Here is a 23,946-nt window from a genome sequence, read left to right as displayed (position 1 = left end):
TTTGGTGTGGAGAGTAAATAAATACATGTGAAGTCCCTGGTGAATGGACCTCACTCAGGGAAAGACGTTTAAAAAACTTCTCCCTTATCTTTTGTTAAGACCACCTGTGGGGCTTGTACCGTTTCTATTTCGGCCCTCAGCGTTGTTCTGCAATAGACTAGTCTCTTCTCTCTTCCTGGATCGTGTGCCTCAACGGCCCTGGTCTCTCGGACAAGCCTTCGCACACAGTAGGCTCTCAACAAAAGCGTGTAAGCAAACAGGATGTGCAGGGCCAAAGAGGCTGCAAGGACCAGGTCGGAGGCGGCGCGCAGCACGGGTATCTGTCGCTCGCCAGGTTCTCTGGGTCGTGCCTAAGAGATCAGCGGTGCCGCTGAGCAGCGGGCACAGTCCCAGCCCTTTTCAGGGGCACGCAGGGTCCCTCTGCTTGAGAGGCGCGGGCTACGGAATGAGGAACCCAAGCGACTCACTTCCAGAACTGAACAGAAATCTCCCTCCTCCAGGCCTTCAGAGGTTCCTCGCCAGGAAATCCTAACCCCTTCCCCCTCTTCTCTGGCCCTCCTTCCGGCCCCTAGGAACCCGGGCGCCGTTTTCCAGAAGCCACCGGGCCGGAGGCGGTCGCGGAGCTGGGCGGTACGCGTGGGTGGGGGCTGGGCCGGGGGAGGGGAGTGCAGGAACTTTGAAACTCAGCCTCGGGGGCCCGCGGTGACATTCCTGGCAGCGCCGCGAGCAGGCCAGCCTCTGGCGGCCGGACCGAGGGAGAGCCGCGCAGAGACGCCGCGGGAGGCAGCAGTGTCGCCGTCCCGAGAGAGACCCCTGGCTGGCCGCTGCGGCGCGCGGGAACCAGACGGCGGAAGACTTGTCCTCGGGCATGGGCCTCTTCTCGCTGGAGCCCTTGCTGCCGCAGCTACTCAGCTTCCAGGGCCTGGCCCTCGCCGCGGCCCTGCTGCTCGGGGTCTTGTGCCTGAGCGCCAGGCGCACCAGGTAAGCGCCCCCGCGACCTCACCGAGCGGCCGGGCAGCCAGGGCCACGCATGCGCTCTGGGCCCCGCGGACCGCGCGCGACCCGGACTGTGGAGTGCCCCGCGATTTCAAGTGCGGAGAGTCACAAGTTGTTGCGGGCGGCGGCGCCTTGGGGTATTGTGTGTACTGACAAAGGCTTCTTCTGCCTCTTCCCCATACATACGCATACGTATTAAAGCGTTGGGACTGAATTCGATTTGCTGCTCCTGTATAGGTTGTAATAAGCCCTGGATTTGCATTATTCATTATGCATCACGCATGGCTTCCAAACAGACACATTTTGGTGCCGACTTACAATGAGTTGATGCTTTATGACCTAGAATTCGTAGAGCATTTCGGGAGGGGAATTTTCTTACATTACATTAAGTTAAAAGTGAAATGTTTCAGGAGAATGTCAGTGTCTAGTATGAAGAATAACTCTGGGTGCTTCTCTGTGCCTCAGTTTACTACCCTGTACCTCATGCGGAAAAACGCAGTAATAACACCTCATGGGAGTTTGCTGAATACGAAATAAGTTTACAGTGTGTATTTTGTGCATTTACTGTATTATTTTTATTAGAAAAAAACCAATAACACAATACCTAGAAGTGTGTCACTTCTTTATCTGATTTGAAATGTGAAAGTAGAAACAGATTCAAAATAAAAGCATTCACTCGAAATCACTCTATTTTCTCTTTGTGATTAGATCTCACATACACACGTGTGATATATATATATATATATATATATATATATATACATACCTACACACGTGTGAGATCTAATAGATATTAGATCTCTATTAGATCTCTATTATATATCTATATATACAGATATCTATTATGTATCTACCGATCTATCTATATAGATAGATGGATGGATTGATATACCTACACATAGATATGTTTATAGGGGTGTGTGTGTGTGTGTGTGTGTGTGTGTGTGTGTGTGTGTGATATAGGTTGTTTCTCAGTAGTTTTGGGAAAATGGCACCATTGTACCACATTCAAATACCTGTGGACATTTCTAGAATGCACATGGGTGAATACTCTAGAAGGGAACTTTCGCTTTTTTCCCCAGGCAGGTTTTCAGTGATCGTCCTGGAATGTGTCATGCCCTCTCCCAGGCTGCCTTTTCCAATGGCTGTGCTTTAGAGCCCCAAATGAGGACTTAGGATGCTTTAATTTCAGTGTTATGTGATTCTGTGTAGATTCAGTGTCAGTCAATGCCACATTTGAAATAAAACTGAGAAATTCAAGATATGCTTTGGATGGTGCTAGGAAACAGTTTATTTCCAGAAAGTCATTAATATGATATAAATTTTTGTCCAACAATTTTATATATATATATATGTGTGTGTGTGTGTGTGTGTGTGTGTGTGTGTGTTTAAAAATCACCATCTTTTACTAATAATAGACTTGAACATAGATATGGGCTTTCTAAATTATTACCAAGACAACATATAAAAACAGAGTGTGTGTAGCAAGGCAGACATGAAAGCAAACATGTCTCTATTATTCTTTCTCTACCTCCTATTCCCTGCAAAAATGATGAAGGTTAGTCTGACCAAAACAATAAAAAATAAATATAAAATGGTTAAATTCTTCTAAGTGAAATACAGAGTGGCACTAAATTATGTATGTGTTAAAGGGGACACTTAGAATGGAAACATTTATAATAATGAATATGGGAAAGTGTTCACAGAAAATATGGTAGGGAAGAGGCAGTAACACAGATTTTTAAATGTTGCAGTTCTGGACAGCAGAAGTCTGAAACAGGCCTTACTGGCCTCAATCAAGGTGTTGGCAGGGCTGCGTTCCTTTTGATGGAACCAGGGGAGAATCCATTTCCTTGTTTCTTCCACTTTCTGAAGGTCACTAGAATTCAGATTTCTTTTTCATACTCTGATACTCCTACCTCTAGCTTATAAGGATCCTAGTGATTGTGTTGAACTCACCCAAATAATCCAGGATAATCTTCCCATCTCAAAGTCCTTAATTTAGTCACATCTGTAAAGTCCTTTTTGTAATGTAAGGTAACACATTCACACATTTGGGAAACATCTTCCTACCACAGTACTCCCTCTGACCTCCAAAGATTTCTGTCCATCTTACATGCAAAATATATTCACTCATCCCAACATTCACAAAAATCTCAACCTAGTAGAATACCAACACAAAGTCCAAGATCTCATATAAATCTCATTGAGCTCAAAAGTCCCAAATCTCACCATTTAAATCATCTAAATCAAGTGTAGGAATCTGGGTATGATTGATCCTGGGACAAAAATTCCCAAGAACATCATGGGACTTCCATGCATGTCACAGGGATTGACTCCATCAATAAGAGGCTCCTCCACAGATTTTTCCTGGATCATTCCCTTTACATTCCAGGCTTCTTTTGACAGGGCTGAGGGGAACATTAGTCACATGCCTAATCTTTTCAGTGTTCACTAATACTTTGATCATGAATGTGTATGACTGAACTGTCAAAAGTTCAAAATAGCCAACGTGAAACCAATGAATCACTGAAGTAGTAATTAGTAAGAAATTATTGTGCATATACCAAAAAGATAGTTCGCAAACCAGGAGTGCTCAAACCAGAACATGGGATGAGTTTCAGTGGTATATTTTTATAAAGCAGCTTATATTAAGGTGAGAAATCAGTGACTGTTTATTCCTCACAGTGATGGGTTACATTATTACAATTTTCAGTGGTTACCTCATATAAACCTTGAGAAACAGTTCAAGTTGTTTTTTTTTTTGTTGTTTTTTTTTTTTTTTGGCATTTCCAGAGTTACAGGTAAGAAATGATCCAGATCAAGTTAACCTTGCAAAATAAGCTAAATCAAGCTTTACCTGAATGACTAAACTGGTTCTGTCTGCTGAGGGAACCTCAAGGCTGTCTCCATCTATCCTTGAATTTAACAGAATACTCCAACCTTTTGATTTTCCCAGGCACTAGCAAAATTTGTTCAGCCACATCTTTGGCTTTCTTTCCAGAGCACTCTTTCTTGACAGTGAATCTCCTAGTTTTACAGCCTGAATAGGCTGAGAACTTCCCAAAGTATCAGTTCCTGGTTCCTCTAGGCCCAAGGATTCTTCCCTTCATATCTTTCCTCTCACATTTTGCTATAAGCAGCAAGTCAAACTGGGCTACCCCTTCAACACTTTGCTTAGAAATCTCCTTGGGTAAATACCCATGTTCATCCTGTACAAATTCAGCTTTCCACATTATGGCAGGACACAACGTAGCTGAGCTTTCTGTAACTGTGGGATAAAGATCTCTTTTGTCCAGTTTCCAGTGGCATACTTCTCATTTAATCTGAGCCCTCACCAGCAGTACCTTTAATGTTAATATTTTTACTTATCGTCTCTTTAGGATGGTGTAAATATTCTTTAAGATGATATGTATGTTCTCTCCTGTAGCCTTCACTTTCTTCTGAGTCCTCAGTAGGGGTGTTGTTAACATCTGTATTTCTACTAACCATATGTCCAAGGCAATCTGGATTTTTTTTCAATCATCTTCCTCAGAATTCATCAGCCATTGCCCAGTCAAGTCATGTCTACATTTTTACGTATTTGTCACAGCAGCATTACACTTCCAGGGACCAGAATTGTGCTAGTTTCCTACTGCTTCTTTAACGAATTATTACAGATTCACTGGTGTTAAACAACAGACACTTATTCTTTTACATTTCTAGAGGTCACAGTCTTACTGGTCTAGTATTAAGGTTTTGACAGAGCTGAGACCCTTCTGAAGGTGTTAATAGGTTCTGAGAACATCACTGAACTTGCACTATATGAGGAAAGTCATCAACTAGAAAAACACCTGAAAGATTGAGCCCAGAGAAGGTCGCTTCACCAAGTGACATTTTCCAGACTGCCTCAGAGAGAATCCCGTTCCTCAGCAGGAGATTCAAAGGGTCCATGAACTCCGTGACCATTGACTTTGACTAACTTGAATCATCTTCCTTAACTAGAAAGTGGAAATAACAGTTGCCACACAAGGTAGATGTGAGAAGCAAAGTGGTGAGAAGTGATTTGTTTTTGATTTTTTTTAAATAAATTTTTTTAACGTTTATTTATTTTTGAGACAGAGAGAGACAGAGCATGAATGGGGGAGGGGCAGAGAGAGAGGGAGACACAGAGTGGGAAGCAGGCTCCAGCCTCTGAGCCATCAGCCCAGAGCCCGACGCGGGGCTCGAACTCACGGACCACGAGATCGTGACCTGAGCTGAAGTTGGCCGCTTAACCGACTGAGCCACCCAGGCGCCCCTCTTTTTGATTTTTAAGATGTCAAGGTTATGTAGATAATGAGTTATTTTGAAATGTTGATGTGTTAGCCAAAGCATAAGAGACTGTTAAAAACTGAGAACAAACTGAGGGTTGATGGGGTGTGGGAGGGAGGGGAAAGTGGGTGATGGGCATCGAGGAGGGCACCTTTTGGGATGAGCACTGGGTGTTGTATGGAAACCAATTTGACAATAAATTTCATATATTGAAAAAAAAAAAGAAATGTTGATGTGTTGACATCACTGCATCACATAAGTCCATTATTTCCTCTTTCTAATTGATTAATTACTCCCAAACAAGACCCATGGTGCTCTAGATCCCTCACATTGTTACCACTGCCTAGACAATGAGAAGAGCTAGGTTATTATAGTAGATTTGTTTCTCGTTTCTTCTTCTTTATAGGAAAAGGATGTGGGTAGCTGAAAGCAAAGTAATTTTCTTCTCAAGAGTATGCCGAATTTAACAGGCTGATTTTTATGTTTTACATAGGAGGTGCTAGAGAGATCTCCAGGCACATTTCTGGCAACAAGTAATCAGTTACTCCATGGTACTGCACTTTCCCTTATTAAACTGCAGAGTTTGAATTAGTCTTGTTACCATTTGAGACAGATTTCAGGCATGCTTTGCTGTTTTATTTTGTAACTTAAAAAAAGAAGATCTCAAAGGTAGAGAATATTCCTATTGTGTAATTAGAGGAACATTTGAGCTCTGAAAACACTTTGCTGTTTATTTGTGTACCCTTCAAAGTGACCATTTGATGGGTTGTGGGAAGTTCAGAATTGTTCATTGGGTCACGATTAAGGGTGATTCAATGCTGTAATCATATTTGCTGATTATCTGTTTGCAGAAGAGAAATAATTTCAGAAGTTACACAAGATCCACATGAATCTTATCTCTATAAGAAAAAAAATCTTGGAGTGCTTACCTTAGAAATGTAGGGCCATTTATATATGTAAAGTCACTCGTGGCTTAGTGTTTCCCAACAATGGGACCTTCTTATAGAAGGCAATGTAGTGTAAGGCAAAGAGCATGGCTGTGAAGCCAGATGGACCTAGATCCAACATCCAGCTCCACCCCACTATGATGCTGAGTTTTGAGAAGAAGGTAAGGGAAGATAGAAATGAACAATGTTGAGGCCCTACTTTATCCACACTTCGTGCTGAGATGTTTTGCGTATATTATCTCATTTAATCTTCACTGTGGTTCATGAGATAACTGTTTTTAAGCTATTTTTCAGAAGAAGAGATTAACACAATAAGTAATTAGCTCATTTGCCTAAGTTTGCAGATTTACTCAGAAGTGGAACTGGGTTTTTGATTCCAGGTCCATAGCTATGGTAGACAGAATAAAACCCCCTTAACCCCAAAGTTGTTCTCACCTCAATTCTCAGAACCTATGAATATGTTAGGTTACTTGGCAAAAAGAAGATTAAGGTTGCAGATGGAATGAAGGTTGTTAATCTGCTAAATTTAAAATGAGGGATTATCCTGTACTATTTGCATGGGCCAAATGTAACCACAAGTAAACCCTGGAAGAAGGAGGTAGGAGAGGAAGTCTACCAACGATTGGTGGCTTTGGAGATGGATTAAGGAGTCCAAATGACATAGAATGCGGGCAGCTTATTGAAGCTGGGAAGACAAGGAAATAGATTCCCCTCTAGAACCTCCAGCAAAGAACCTAGTCCTGCTAACATCTTGATTTTAGCCCAACGAGACCCGCTTTGGACTTCTGGGCCACAGAGCTGTAAGATAATACATTTGTGTTGTATAGGCTACAAATTAGTGGTAATTAGTTATAGCAGCTGTAGAAAACTAACACAGTACCCGTATCTTCCATGCCCTTTACCTTAACTACACTGCCTTTTGTAAGAAGTTTCAAAGAGTGGGAAAGACTGGGCCTTGGGTGACTTTCCTTATTGCCTATGAGAAGCAGGACGGAAAGTAAGCATTTCTAAGTACTCAGTGGCTTCATGACTATACTAATGCTTGACAATTTGAGAATTTTTGGTCCTACACTTCACAGATCATCATAGGCTAGTCATCAGTCTCTCTTCCTTACCTATCAGTATACAAGTAAGTTTTGAATGTTTGTTATGTATCTTGCATCTCTGAATGTTTAAAATCATTTTGAAAATAAGTCATAGACTTGTAGGCATTTAGACCCAGATGTGAACTGGTCAGATTTCTTATTTCTCAGACTTGGTGCATCCCTACATCCTGCTGCCCACAGCCCGGAGGATAAAGCAGGAGAGGACTCTGAGGATTTGAGGGGACCTACGGGGGTGGGATGCTGTACTTTACTGACTTCCAAAAAAGGAGTAGAGCAGAGAGAACCATCAGCTGTAGAGCAAAGATAACAGCCTCTTGTAGGAGAATATTTCTGTATTTTATCCAAAGTAAAATCCCACTGAAACTACTTCAGGTTACTCTTCTGTGAAAGGCAAAGGACAAAATTATAGAAAGCTACTTTGCTGAATAAGAGAAGGTGACATCTATTATATTGTGCATTTTTATAGCCAGAGTGCTCATTTTTATGGCTTTGGCATTTTTTTCGACACAGAAGTATTTGGGATAGGATCTTTTTTTTTTTTTTTTTTTTGTCCATAGGAAAGTGGAAAGGATTAATTAAGTCTATAATTGCTTAACGCAGAAATTAATAGACATTTTAATAAAAGCGCAACCATAACAGGATTTAAATCCATTGTCATTTCTCCTCATAACTTTATCCTAAATAGTTGATAATAATGAAGAAGAAACTGTAGGTGCTTTACTGACTAGTTTCTCAGTGAATATTTGTCATAAGAAATGAAGGGTGAATGAATGAATGAACAGTTTGGTGCATTAATTATCTATTTCTAATCTGAATATTTTAGAGTTGTAGATATTGATATAAAAATATACAAACTTCATACAAAAATTATACATCAAATGTCATACATGTCAAGTTTTCTGCTGCTTTAATTAAAAAGGGAAGATAGCATAAGCAAGTGTTTACCTATCATGAATATTTATAAATGGAGAACATATTAGTGCAATGGTTATTCTTTAGTGTAAACCTAACTGAAAACATAGCAATTGGAGTGCAGTCAATTCCTAAAATTCCTGCTTTTGCAAATTCAGAATTTAAACATAGGTACTGTTAAGTTTCAGTTCTAGGTACTGGATTTTGTAACTGTGCTTATGATTCCCCTCCCTGGCATAGGTGGACAGTGTGTTTTGTTTAACAGATCAGAGCTCCTTTGAGATAGGGCTGAGCCTGGTTTCATTAATAACATAGAATCACACACATTTTGGTCCTTAGTACACTTAAATAATGGTAGGATCATTACTCATAAACTATTTTTTTTTTAACGTTTATTTATTTTTGAGACAGAGAGAGACAGAGCATGAACGGGGGAGGGTCAGAGAGAGGGAGACACAGAATCTGAAACAGGCTCCAGGCTCTGAGCTGTCAGCACAGAGCCCGACGCAGGGCTTGAACTCACGGACCGTGAGATCATGACCTGAGCCGAAGTCGGCTTAACCGACTGAGCCACCCAGGCGCCCCACTCATAAACTATTAACGACACCATAGTTTCTGTCTGAAAATCAGAATCGTCCTGGTGAAAGCATTGTCTGTCTGAAAGTCAAAATCATCCTGGTGAAAGCATTGCTTTATATTATCTATACCTTGGAACTCTGAACGTCCAAACTGCTTTATCTCAGGAAGACAAATGGCTTGTAGCTCAGTCATGTCTAGTGAGGATTTAGTGTCATGATACTGTATTTTGCTGCTTTGGTCCTTTTCAGGCACGATGTGAGGGGATTACCTTCTATGGATGATGGACAATTACCACTTTAGGGGTAGCTACTCCAGTATTGTTGACTCTTATCTATTTTTGTGTATTGAATATATAGTACTATGAAGTTGGTTTTCACTTGTTGTAATAATAACAATGGACACTTTTGAGCATTTCCTATGTGTCTACTAGATAAGAGAGGCAAGTATTTTATATTCATTATTGTTTTAAATTTATTGAATCTTCCCTCACAATGACGTTTTGCATTTTATAGAGATATGAAGTCTCATTTAAATAATGTTCCCAAAGTTATACAACCAGAATGTAGTGCAGTCTAGAATTCAGACCCATGATGTCTGGCTTCAAGTCCAATCATCTAACACTATTTTAACTTTTTTTCTTACTCTTTTAATCTTTGTCATAATTTTCTGACATATACATTTAACCTTTCCTGAAAACTTAAGTATTAAGATCTAATACAACTTTTAAGCATTGCTAGTAGAAATTTAATTAAGATAGGAACATATGCATTAGGACTTTAAAAGAAGAATGTGTTAAATCTTAAAAAAAAAAAAAGCAGATAATGATCATCTGCTATCTCCCTCTTGCACTAGATTGTGTGAAAGTCACATTTGATGGACAATGTTAGAAAATACATCTTTTTCCTTTTCTCATATATTTACTTTTGCATCCATTCATTTAATGACTTAGCAGAGGATTTGAGATTCACTCCATGCCCAGACTGCCCTTTGTTCAGGTACAATAGAAAACAGGACAAACAATAAAGGACCCTGCCCCCCCCCTTTTTTTCCTTTGGACATGCACAAATCTGCACGTAATTAATTTGATGAGTTTGTAGATAAGTATACATCCATGAAACTGTCACCACAATCTGTCATAAACATATCCATCACATGCATCTTTTTTATTTATGATGATGATGATAAGAACACTTGACATAATATCTACCCTCTTAGCAAATTTTGAAGTATACAATACAGTATTTTAACTATAGGCATGGTGCTGTGGCAGATCTCTAGGACTTATTCATCTTGATAACTGAAACTTTGTACCCTTTGACTAATATTTCTCTGATTCCCCCTCCCCACTAGTTTCTGTTATTCATTCTACTCTCTTCTTTGAGTTTGACTATTTTAGATTCCTTAGATAAGTGGTATCATGTAGTATTTGTCCTATGTCTGGCTTATTTTACTTAGCATAATGTCTTTCAGGTTCATCCAAGTTATCACAAATGGTGGGAATTCCTACCTTTTTAAAGGCTTAATAATATTCCACCATATATATATACACCACATTTTCTTTAATCATTTATCTGTAGATGGATATTTAGGTTACTTAGGATATCTTGGCTATTGTGAATAATGCTTTAATGGACATGGGAGTGTAGATCATGATTTCGATTTCAATTTTTTTTTGTATATATACCCAGAAGGGTGATTGCTGGATTATTCAGTAGTTAAATTTTTAATTTTTTGAAGAAATGCTGTACTGATTTCTGTACTGGCTACACCAATTTACATTCCCACCAATAGTGTACCAGGGTTCCATTTTCTCCACATATTTTCCAACACTTGTTATCTTTTGTTTTTTTGATAATAGCCATCCTGACTGGTGCGAGGTAACATCTTTGTGATTTTTTATTTGCATTTCCCTGATTAGTTTTGTTGAACACCTTTTCGTATACCTATTGTCCATTAATGTCTTCTTTAGAAAAATGTCTGTTTAGTTCCTTTGCCCATTTTTTAAATTAGTTTTATTTTGTTTTGTTTTTTTATAATTGAGTTTTAGGAGTTACCTATAGATTTTGGAGATTAAAGCTTTATCAAATATATGGTTTGTAAATATTTTCTCCCATTCTGTAGGTTGCTTTTTCATTTTATTAATTGTTTCATTTGCTGTGCAGAGGCTTTTTAGTTAGATATAGTCCCACTTGTTTATTTTTGCTTTTGTTTCCTGTGCTTTTGGTGTCATGTCCAAGAAATCATTGTCAAGGAGCTTTTCCCCTTCTAGAGGAACATGCCGCTTGACACAAAGAATAGTAAGCAGGCTGAGAGTTGCACCTTAATCTCTCTGAAAACTTATAAAATTTGATTCCAGACCCCTGTTTTCAAAGGGAAAACAATGTTGAAGAACCCAGAATCAACGGGGAAGGATATTTCACTGTTTGGGAATCAATTAAAGACAGTTCAGTGTGTTTTCCATTTTAACAATCCTTCATAAGCGGATTGTACAAGCTGTTATACGTGTCATTGATGCAGTTACTATTGCGCTTCTAGAAGCAGCATTAAATATTGTGTGAGAAAGTGTTACAGACAGTTCAAATATTACTTGATGTAGCAAAGCGTACTGGTTCTTGATATGTCTCTTGAATGCTCTCAGGTCTATAGTGAACTTTCAGCCTTGCTTTGGATTTTGAATGGTCTTTTTCACATGGACAAAGAATCTCAGTACTATATGCAGAATGTGTAACTTTGCCCTTATATTTCTTTGCAGGCCTACATGCAAATTCTTTCACTATACATTCAGTGTGTGTGTGTGTGTGAATATATAAATGTATAAATATATGTGTGTATATATGTGTATATATTTCAAACTAGTTCTACCCTTTTTGCTTGTCAGTGTGTTGTGCCATATGGTATAGAGCATCATGCCAAAAGATAAAAATATTTCTAGAACATATGAAATCACCAGTCAACTGAAGAAGGGTAAAGACTTTTGACCACAGCATTTGTGACTCTGATGCATTTGTGGGTAATAGTACATAGCTTAATACCCCCATTCTAAAAACAGGACATATTTTGAAGTTAAAATGGCTCTTACTTTTTAGGGGAAGGAATCCAAAAGTAAAGGCTTCGAAAATTTTATTTTTCTAAAGGAATTGATTCAAATTAGTGTTTTCTTTCTATACTGAAATTCTCCATATTTATTTATAGAACTTTCCCCCTCTCATTTTAATCTCAAGAGTTACCATAGAGAGAGGCCTTGAAGATAGAATCCACCCTATTGCAGGTGGATAGAGTCTTTTGGCTTTGGATCACATGGCCACTACACGGTTTTTCTAACTTAATTCCATAGATGGGATGTTTTAACCAAAAAAAGAAAGGTACAGAAAATCAAATCCCACAGCATTCTCAGGGACCATGGAATAAAGTCATAAGAACAGTTTGATTCAAAGGTATTTACTGTCCAACAATAAGCAATAAGTGATCTGCAGGTGGTCTACAATATGTGTTACTGTGCTACTCGGATTTTACTCATTTTAGGCCTCATTTTACTCATTTTAGACGTGGATTCCTTTGTGCCACATTGAATATTGTTTTCAACTACTTAACTAATAAAAACAAGAGGGAAAAAACTTAAGTAGGTGATTTATTACCCAAGGATTGAGTTGAATGCATTTTTTACTAGAGAGAGAAACTGTTACGTAAGTAAGAGTAAGTGCCATTGCCATGACCTTTCTGGGTAACAGTTCTGTAAATAGGACTCATGTTATTTGACAAAGATCCAGTCTTAACTTTTCATCTCTTCACTAATTGATTCTTCTTTTGTATTGATTCACTTATCCTAATTGTCCTCTTTTTCTTTTTTCTTTTCTTTTCTTTTCTTTTCTTTTCTTTTCTTTTCTTTTCTTTTCTTTTCTTTTCTTTTCTTTTCTTTTCTTTCTTTTCTTTTTTAACAAAATGACCCAACTTGGATTTGGTTTTTACAGGATAGATCTGTAATATGATAGTCTTATTAAAGTGTGTCTTAGCAATGCTGCTTCTCCTTTTGTGACTTATGTTTAAACTCTGCTATATTGCAATTTACTTCATAGGCAGTAGTTGCCTTACCTTGACACAAACCTAGATCTCAAAAATATTCAAGTGAAAGCCTTATTCTAGAAGCATCTATATATTTTATTTGTTCTTGTGCTTTTCCCTTCGTTCACTGGAGATCTACTATAGAGAAGTTTCTTTGATTCCAAATATGAATTAATGAAGTTTAGTAGGTACGTAAAAATGTTCTTAATTACACTGCATTGGAAGATATATTCAAATTATGCTTCACTTTATAGGCAACTATAATATTTTTAAAGGGCTAGTCTTTCTTTTTTTAGGAGCCAAAGTGACTGATTCATGTCAGTTTCCTCAATCTGCTTTAGTGGGACTAAGATAACTCACTCCCTCTTTGAAACTCTGTATTTGTACTCTTTTAAAACAGTCATGTTTGAGAAGAAATGCTGGCCAAATAGAACCAAAAACTGAAATAGTGTCTATTTTTGGACTTTAAAAATTGTTCATGTCTTAGAAAAAGGAACACATAACCAAAGAGTCTCAAGCACTGTTTATATGATAGGGTAAGAGGGTCTTTAAGTATTTTAAGATGCCTCAGATTTGTAGAACATCTCATGACCTGTGTAGCAAATTTAGAATAATGCTAGGTTATTTAATCACTTAAAATAGATCAATCTTTATTTGTCAACAACTTTGAACAATGACAGTTTTATTACTGTAGTTATGATATGCATAGATTTATCTTCAAATCCCCCTCCTTTTTTAGAATTTATTTTCAATAAAAGGAAAATAAGGGAAGAAACATGCAGGGACATTGGATATTGTTTCTGTCTGTCACAGGTTGACTTTAGAAACATGTCTAGGGGCACCTGGGTGGCTCAATGAGTTAAGTGTCTGACTTTTGGTTTCAGCTTAGATGGTGATCTTCATGGTTCATGGGATCGAGCCCCGTGTTGGACTCCATGCTGTCAACACAGAGGATTCTATCTCTCTCTCCCTTTCTGCCCCTCCCCCCTCAAAATAAATAAACTTAAAAAAATGTCTAAAATTTTGGCTACATCTAGAGCTTCCTTTTCATAGGTCTCTAAAGCCTTGGTAAGATCAAGTAAAGAAGAATCCACAGCAGTGAGTGCTTTTATTTTCCAATTACTGTCTCCAGGCTTTCATCGGAATGCTACAATTACAATCAGATTAAGAAAATAACTTAGAATACTTATCTTTATTAAAAGAGAACAACTAGGGTCATGATATTTATGAAATCAGAAATAAGGGAACTCCCACAGCAGAGGAAATGGCATGATAATATTTCTTCCTAACTCTCTCTGAGCCTCAGTTCTCTCATGTGTAAATAAGGAAGTCAGACTAGATAATCACTATGTAAATAATTTGATTCTACAGGGACATTGCCATTCTCAAATTAACCCCTCAGACTACACATATTTCAGTTATATAGAATGTACCTGTCCTCAAACACAGTATATATAGTATGTTTCCTGACTCTGCTGCAATACCCTTCTTTCTGCCCTTTTAGATCCAACATAAAAGCTGCAATCCCTATCTCTTAAATCCATTAGTTTTCCCTTTTGTATGTTCTCTTCAATTCAATTCAACAAATATTTATTGGTTACCTACAGAGATGAAAGTCAAGTTGTGTCCTCAAGGAACCAAATCTATACAGCACATAAATAACCAAGCAATTCCATTATGCAGTCTAATAGATGGAGATAAATCACAAAAAAGCAAGTGTTGATGGTGGGGCTAGATTAGAGAAATTCTTAGGAGTAAGAACTACTAGACTTGGCATTGGATTACATGTGAATAGAAGGAAAGGGAAGGGAATGGTGTAAGGATGACTCTTAGGCTTCTGGTCTAAGTGACTGGAACTGAATCTTTTGATAAGATAGAGACTATTTAGGAGGATTGGATTTGGGGCTAAGAGGATGAGTCTACTTTGTTGGATGTCTGTGCAGTGTCTATGGGATGCCTTGTTGTAGTATTATCCTTGTAGAATTATCTTTGCAGTTGTATACATAGATGTTGTTTTTCCTTCAATTCTACCTTCATAGTCTTTATTGGGAAAAGGAAAAGACTGATGCATAGGTTAGTAGAAAGAAATTTGTAGTAACTTGCCAGCTCAGGACAATTCTCCCAGATATCACATCTTCATCAGCATCTTATGTTACGTATTAATGTTATCCACCATCCTTTCACAAGATATGTCTTCTAAGCCAAAGTAATTAAAGAGTAGACATATGATCTGAGTCTTCCACTTGAATTTTTCAAACTGCAGTTGATAGGGAAGATCCCACTCATTTATGGTCCTAGAGTTGTAAAGATGTGAGTCTGGAAATGGCTAGCAGCCATTTGCCCTATCTTGAGAGAAGCAGGTCTACATTAGGAGGAAATTTAGCTAATAAACAAACAAACAAAAACATCAGAGAGGATAGCTGAATATCATCCTTCTTCATTCACTCTACAAATGTTTCTTGGGTGTCAAATATGTGCCAGGCATTGATTTAGATGCTTGGAAAATACCTGTGAACAAAACACACACACACACACACACACACACACACACACACACACACACACACAATCTGCACTTGTGGAACTTGGAGACAGACAGACATTAAATAACAAACATAATAAGTAAGTAAATTATATATCATGTGAATACATTCTATGGAAAAAGGAGAGCAAGAGGAATCTGAAAGTGGGACTAGGTGTAATTTTAATAGGGTCAAAGGTTAGTCATCACGGAGGAGGCAAAGCAAAGAATTGAAGGGCTTGAGGAGAGAAGGAGGCTGTGGACATCAGTGGGAAGAACAGTCCAGTCATAGGCAACAACCAGTGCTAGGATGGTGCAGTGAGGCATGCCTGGTGTCTTTGGGGAATGGTGAGCTGATCAGAATTGTGAGAGGGGAGTGACAGTGCATAATGTTTTTGAAAATTAGGTCAGGGATGCCTGGGTGGCTCAGTAGGTTAAGTGTCCAACTTCGAGTCAAGTCATGACCTCACGGTTCATGAGTTCGAGACCCACACAGGGCTCTGCACTAATGGTATGGAGCCTGCTTGGGATTCTTCTCTCTCTGTATCTGTCTCTCTCTCTGTCTCTCTCTCTGTCTCTCTCTCTCTCTCTCTCAAAATAAATAAGTAAACTTAAAAAAAAAAGAAAGAAAGAAAATCAAGTCAGAGGAGCAACAAATAGGATTGTGAATGGCCTTGAAGATCATTGTAAAGCTTTGGCTTTATTTCCTAGGGAAATGAGGAGCCATTAAAGAATTGGGTAGAGTGGAGTCAGGTAGTCTGATTCATAATTTACAATGATCACTCTGGCTGCAGCATAGAGAGCAGAGTAGAAGCCAGACACCAACAGGAGGTTAAGAAATGACAGTGGCCTGGGTCAGATGGGTGTTGGCAGTGGAAATGGTGAAAATAATCAGAAGCTGAATACATTTTGAAGGCAGAGTTGTCAGGATTTCATGGAAGAGACAAGTTAAGTGAGACTCTAAGATTTCCTGACAACTGAAGGATGGAATTGCCCTGAGTTCATGTGGAAAACTGCAAATCAGGTGCATTTGGGAGGGAAGATCAATAGCTCAGCTTTGGACAGTTAAATGAACATGCCCGAGGAACAGTTGGATATTTGAATCTCAAGGTCAGGAGAGAGGTCTGGATTGGAGATATAAATTTGTGGGTCATTGGTATATAGATAGAGAAGTAAAGCAATGAGAAGAGATAAGGTAAGAGGGTAGTATAGGTGTGAAAGAGCAGAAGGACCAAGGGCTGAGCCTTGCTACACCCACATGCAGAATTTAGACAAAAGAGAACTGGGAAGGAGCAACCAGTGGGGTAGGAGAAAACCCTGAGAGTGTGGTGTCCAAGTGAAGAAAGCATGTCAAGGAAGAGAGATTAATGAACCATATTGAATGCTGCTGTCAGGTCAAGTGAAATGAGGACCAAGTGACTTTTGACTTCAGCGAGATAGAGACCATTGTTGATCTCAAGAGAAGCTTCTGTGGCAGAAGCTGAAAGCCTTTTTGAGGGAGCCTGGAAGAAGAGAGGAGTGATATTGAAGGCAATGACGACAGATAAGTCTTTCAACAAGGACTTGTTCAAAAGTTTTGTTGCAGAGAGAATCAGAGAAATGGGAACAGAAGATGGTGGGGGGCATTTAATGAAGGAAAGGTTTTTATTTTTCTTTAGATATATATAAGAGAAATGAGAGTATATTTGAATGCAAATAGAAAGGATCATATAGAAAGAAAAAATGATGATATAGACCAGAGAGGTAAGAATTTCCAGACAAAATTTCTTGCACTAATGAGGACAGTGTATTAGGGTTCTCCAGAAAAATAGAACCAATAAGGGTGTGTATGTGTGTATGTAATGTATATGTGTATTATAAAGAATTGGCTCACTCACGTGGTTTTGGAGGTTAGCAAGTCCAAAATTTGCAGGGTGGGCCATCAGGCTGAAGAACTAGGAAAGAGCTAATGTTGCAATTCAAGTCCAGAGGCTATCTGCTGCAGAATTGCTTCTTGCTAGTGGGAGGTCAGCCTTTTTGTCCTAGTCAGGCCTTTAACTGACTGACTAAGGCTGCTCTCTTATGGACAGCAATCTGATATATTGAGAATCCACTAATTTAAATGTTAATCTGATCCAAAAGCACCCTCACAGAAATAGCTAGAATAATGTTTGACCACATATCTGGGCACCAAGGCCCAATCAAGTTGACACAAAATTAACCATCCCAAGCAGGATCTCATGTGCAAGAGGAGGGTTGGGTTAGATAGGGGCCTGGATTATTCCTTCATAGAACAAGGTAGGAGGGGAGAGGGTGAAAGCCTGTGAAAGTTCCCTTCAGATTACTTCATTTCTCTTGTAAAGTAGGAAGCAAGATCATTGGAGGAGAGTGAAATGGGGGGCAAGGTGTTGGAAGTTGAGGAACAGAGGAAAAGGAAGCTATGAATTAGTTGTCCAGCAACATAGGAGAGTGACTGGAGTAGGGAAATGTGTCAGGATTGCTAGACAGAATTCAAGGTCACTCAAGACTTGAAGTCATTGATTGATTTTTTAATTTTATTTTATTTTATTTCATTTTTTTAAACGTTTTATTTATTTTTGAGACAGGGAGAGACAGAGCATGAACAGGGGAGGGTCAGAGAGAGGGAGACACAGAATCCAAAACAGGCTCCAGGCTCTGAGCTGTCAGCACAGAGCCTGACGCGGGGCTCGAACTCACCGCGAGATCACGACCTGAGCCAAAGTCGGCCCGCCTAACCGACTGAGCCACCCAGGCGCCCCTGGAATCATTGATTTAAAGTGACCTTTCAACAGGATTGTGTTTTTCCCTGGCCGTGTTTGCTGCACAGGCTACATGAGAAGGCAGAACTTTATGCTAACAGAGTTATGGCTTTGCCTGTGAGCTACCTGTTGTGTGAGAGACATAATAATTGAGGGAGTAAGCCAGGGAGTGACTGAGATGACTGACCATAGAATTGAAGCTGGCAAACAGGCACCAGAGGATATCAAGTGGGAGAGGGACTCAAAAGATGGATGTTCTGAGGGCACTAAGCCCCTGGTGCCTGTCACTCCTGGGGCCAGCTTCACTCCTGACTTTGGTTACTGAGCCGATTTTCTTTTGAGCCTAAGTAGGCTGGGTTTCTGTCACTCAAAGCTGAAAAGATTCTGCTAGTCCGGGCAAGAAATAAAAGAAAAAAAAGAAGGAAGGAAGGAAGGAAGGAAGGAAGGAAGGAAGGAAGAAGGAAGAAAGGAAGGAAGGAAGGAAGGAAGGAAGGAAGGAAGGAAGGAAGGAAGGAAGGGAGGGAGGGAGACAGACCTAACTGACAAAACTTCTGTCTCTATAAACAAGTGGTTCTTAGCTCTCACAGTGTATCACAGTTGAAGTGTGTCATTGAAAAATAAACCGATGCTCAGATCCCACCCCTGAAATTCTGATGCAATTGATGAGGACTGAGGAAATTGTTTTCAAAATTCCCCACATAAACCAGTGTTCACCCTGGGTTCAGAGTGATAGTTCTAAATCCTCTCAACTAAGGTCTTTAGTGACAGCCTCAAATTATTTAGATGCTGCAAATTAATCTTTGAATTAAATGATCAATTAATTTTTGGATTATCTCTGTATGCTACTGGGAGATTTATGGGGGAACGAAAAGGTGTTCAGATTTCCCCTGGATAGTTTTTATAGCTCTAGTGACCAGCCACGTGTAAAGCCTAAGGAGGCCAGTGATGGACTGTGGGTCCATCCACAGCATACATGTGGCCCTGGTGTGCCGGACATCGTGGGAACATAGGCATGGCTGTGCTCTCCAGGAGCTCGCTGGGGGTTTTATTTGTGTTATTGTTTGTTTAATGTTTATTATGGGGAGTATATTGGTTTTAGATTTATGGTTCAGTAGTTTTATTCTTTATGGTAGATGAACACTTAACTGCAAATTAAGCCTCCTTAAATAATCAGTGTGTAAAGTATGCATGCCCCTTTTAATAGGCATTTATAGCAGGGCAGTAGAGTATACTAGAAAGGGCTTTGGTCTGTATGTCATCAGAGCCGTGCTGGAGTTCCATCCCCCTCACCCCACCCCAGCTCTGAAATTCAGGGCAAATTTCTCACTCTCTTTGTGCCTTAGGGTCCCCACCTGTGAAATGAGGGGCTTGTACTGGAGATCTCAGATCCATTTAAGCCCTAAAACACCTATGACTTAAGCCATAGTTTTATTTTCCCCCAAAATTATTTTTGAGATACGAAGGTATTGTTTTTTTTTTGTTTTTGTTTTTTTTTTGGTTTTATGACACACTGTTTGTCTCACCTCTGGTCTATGCGTCACCCCTCATTGTTGGAATAATGCATGGTGCCAGGTGGGAAACATGAATCAAAGTCTGCTTTCCAGTATGGCTTTTAGGGATGCATTGTGGGGAAAGGCAAGGATGTCTATTCACAAAACAGTGTTGTTGAGAATGCTAAGCAATAAAGGTGAGGTAAAGAAGAATGGTAAGAACACTGGTTCTCACTAGACATCAGAAAGGAAGGAGGGAGAGCTGTTCTCGTGTTGTTCCGGGAAGACTTCAGGAAAAAGGTGGAAACGCACCTAGTGTTTGCAGGATGAACAGGATCTCAGTTTTCAGGGAGAAGAAGACTACCCCTTGTGTGAGTGGCTGGGGTGGTAGAATGAAGGTAGGGGCATGGGCCGAGGCCTGCGGAGAGGGCTGGGGGGAAGCAAACATTCTATTTGGAAGATGGAGGGAGCAATCAATTTGCCTTGGAGAAGCAGAAGACTGGAAATACAGAAACGTAGATGTTGAACCGAATACCAGCAGTTGACAGTGCTGAGAAATTTAATGGATAGAGCACATTCAAGTATTCATGTTTAATTCCATTTATTGAAGGTTGAACAAATTTTTTTAAGTTTATTTTGAGGCAGAGAGCATGAGTGGGGAGGGGCAGAGAGAGAGAGGGAGAGAGAGAGAATCCCAAGCAGGCTCCACGGTGCAAGTGCAGAGCCTGATGTGGGGCTGGATCTCACAAACCGTGAGATCATGACCTGAGTGGAAATCAAGAGTCAGACGCTCAACCGACTGAGCCACCCAAGCGACCCTGAAGGTTGAACAGTTAAAATGGGGAAGGGGGATTTAGATAGAGGTAAAAGTATTTAGGAAAGCAGAATACAGAATGAGGTTTGTACATCCTGGGAGGACACAGAGAGGATAATGTGAAGGTAGCTTTGGGCTCTCAACTTTCATATACTTTACAAACTTTTAATCTAACATTGATATGCCCAAGAGCATGCTTGAATGCCAAGGAGACTATTCTACTTCCTCTTTCACAGTCTTCCAGCTCTTATTGAATCATTGTCTCAAAATAGAAAAGTCTCTTGGGTAGGGAAAAAAAGTAAAGATTCAAAGTGTTTGTGTTTGGCAAGACCCATTTAATTAGGGCACTGTACCATCTTTCCCATGCATTTCATTAAAAGATTAGATTCCAACAAATTTTGCTTTTTAGTTTGAGTAATAATGTGTCAAAATGTGTAATACATTTGATATGTTTTGTTCAATTGTGTGCTGCTAATGATTGAAATATTTTAATGATCGTTTAACCCAGAAGAACATTTCTAACAGAGTATGATACCCCATGAGCATTAAAAACAATATTTAATTTTTTTTTAGAATGAGAGAGTGTGCAAGTGGGGTAAAGGGGAAGAGGGAGAGAGAGAGAATCTTAAGCAGGTTCCACTCTCAGTGCAGAGCCTGACATGGGGCTCGATCTCACAACCTGGGATCATAACCTGAGGTGAAATCAAGAGTCAGATGCTCAACCAACTGAGCCACCCGGGTGCCCCACAATATTTTAGTTTTTAATACACATATTTTTTGCAGAGATGTGTAATGGGGTGACCTAAAAAAAAAAAAAAGCTAATGTGTAGCTGATAATCCTGTGCAACTAATCTTATATAGTTTGTAATCTGTTTGAAAATCTGTCATGAATTGGAACCACTCAAAGGTAGGTGATTCTCTTTTTCTAAAGAGATTGGTTTTGATTTGGTTTGGTTTTTCAAATGGCCAACTCAGGCATTTGGTTATCCCTAACATCAAAGAAACCTTTGAAATGAAACATAGCCACCTACCAACTGTATAATCTTAGACAAATTGTTTAACTTCTCTGGCCTCAGTTTTCCCCTAAGTAAATTGGAGATAAAAGACATATCTCATAGTTTTGTTTTGAAGAGTAAATGAGATAGTGATGTGAAGTACTCAGTACAGTTTCAGGTACACGGAAAGCTCTGAGTCAATGGTCTGTCTCTCTCCCTCTCATTATATAGAAATAACTCAAGTTGACTGTAGATCAATCATTAAGTTAAAAAGTAACTTGACTTGCAAAATTATCATAGAAGAAGTGAGTAAATTAGTTTTTTTGAAAAATAAACTAAATATTGGAAAGGCATTAAAAGAGCAAGTTACAAAATAATTGCTCCTTGAAACATGAGTTCATCTCATCCTTTAGATTTTTGTACATTGGTCATGTCTATCTACCTACCTGACTGCCTCCCTACCTGTTTATTAATGCATGAAATATCTGAAAAACATTTGTTATTCACCAGTAGATATAACAATAATAAAATAGGGAGACAACATGTTTGGGGGGGAAGAATACTACAGAGTCTTTTAGTTAATTTTGGTTTATAAGATTAGTGCATATAGCAGTTATCTGAAAGCTGATTGGAGGCATTTGAACTCTTAGGTGAATAATGGCTACCCAAAATGGTTTCTTCTCAAAAAGGATATGAGCTATTAGAACATATCCCTTTAATACTGTGCAAATTTGTGCAATGGCAAACAGTTGGTAGCCTTGACCATTGCATCCTTTAACCAAGGTTTCAATGAATTAGGTAAACTTAGTGAAATAACCTATTTTCTTACCTATTTGTATTATCCTCTCAAACTAATTCCACCCAAGAGTTGATAGTTCATGGTCTTAATTTCCTTGCGTGTAAATTATTACCAGAGATTCTAGATTTGCTGGTTGTTTGGTTAATATTAGTGAAGTTGATCATTAAACCTGTAATTGAAGAGGAGTCCAAAAAGAAAATCAGTGTGATCACTCATGAACAGGTAGGTTTATTCTCATGTCATATCAAAGTAATTTTAATACATCCCCAATGACCCTTTTCAGACTTGTATGTAACTTATATGTAGCTTTACAATCAATTCCTTTAGATAAGATAAAATTGCAACTATAAGATTCTTATTGATGCACTAAAAATATCTACCATAGTAGGTTTTTGAGCTGTAATTAGGGTAACCACCATACTGTGTGACTCTCCATAAGCTGAATGTGTATGTTCTGTGCTATCATTTATAACAGTTTTTGCAAACTAAAGAAATTTTCACATTTGAAAATTTGGAAAGCAATTTCAGAATCTCAACTTTGGAACATGCCTGTCTTTCTCATTTCCTGCCTCTCTCATAATCCCTGCATTTCTCCTCACCATGGAATATGCATAGGAGCGAATGGTTTGAAGACAGTACTGTACACAGTTCACACAAGGTCTTGTTAAGAAGATGGGACTGAATCTTCAACCATATGGAGTGCTGAAATTTTTGGGAACAAACCAAAATGGTAATCCGAAGTCTTATTTAGGAAACAAAACTTGTGTAACTAGAAATAGACCAACTCCTAAATATATTCTGCTTTATGTGCATTCTGGTATAAACCACATGTCACTAAGTAGGGTGTTAGGGGGTCAGTAGAGGGCAGGCATACTTTTTACCTAAAAAAGGTGTTTGCCAGTCCAGGAGCTGATTATATTCTTTTCTAGTTTGATAATTTCAAGTCTTCTCTACCCTACTGACAAATCTATACTTTATGTACAGAATTTTTAATATTGTCAATCCCTTTGAGGAAATGAGTGTTCATTTTAAGACAATTTTGATTATGCATTCTGACTTCAGAAATCTTACATCCACATTTCAATTTTTAAATTATCATATAAAATATTATCTGAAATATTGGTTTTCTTTTGAACTTAAACAACTGAAAATAAAATTGAAAACTCCTCTTAGAATTTTTTTTCTCCAAATCTCTGTTACCTGTGATATGCAGTTATGATAAAGTGGGTTCAAATCGCTAGATTTTGAAGCATCAGTATCTTTCTCACCAATTAGCTACTTTATCTTAATGCAAATGATTTAACCCCGGTGAGCTTCAGTGTGCTTTTTCATAAAATAAAAACTTTTTATTTTATGATCTAAGACCCACTCCAGGCCTCAGTTTTCATTTTCATAGAAATCTAACATCCCATCTTCATAGTTTGATCATTTTCCGTATTTTTTCTTATAAATCATATGCCTATCAGGTTCTTTGTTTGCTAGTTCTCATGATTTGGCATATGGCTATATTCTATGTTGCTGGCTGTTCTTTTCATCTTCTGGTATATTTCTTGTGCGGTTAATAGAGGGGAACCCACCAAAATTCATTGTTGTGAAATAATGGAAGTATAGATATTTAGAGATGTAAGTGATTGTAAACAACATTAAGCCCATCCATTAAAAATGAAAAAAGTTCT

General features: G+C 38.8%; 1 protein-coding gene across 1 annotated transcript in view; it reads left to right on the top strand.

Moving 5' to 3' along the window:
• The first annotated feature begins 820 nt into the window (after positions 1 to 820).
• The window catches only part of LOC102970913 (cytochrome P450 7B1), a 172,424-nt gene continuing 149,298 nt past the window's right edge, over positions 821 to 23,946 (top strand). The window contains exon 1 of the mRNA XM_042973284.1: positions 821 to 981. Coding sequence (XP_042829218.1) covers positions 869 to 981 — 113 coding nt within the window. The 5' untranslated portion in view covers positions 821 to 868. The remainder of the gene's footprint in view (positions 982 to 23,946) is intronic.

The sequence above is a fragment of the Panthera tigris genome, chromosome F2 (genome assembly GCF_018350195.1).
Source record: "Panthera tigris isolate Pti1 chromosome F2, P.tigris_Pti1_mat1.1, whole genome shotgun sequence".
Lineage (NCBI taxonomy): Eukaryota > Metazoa > Chordata > Mammalia > Carnivora > Felidae > Panthera > Panthera tigris.
Note: the sequence above shows the minus strand (reverse complement) of the source record. Positions and strands in the feature narration are given on the sequence as shown.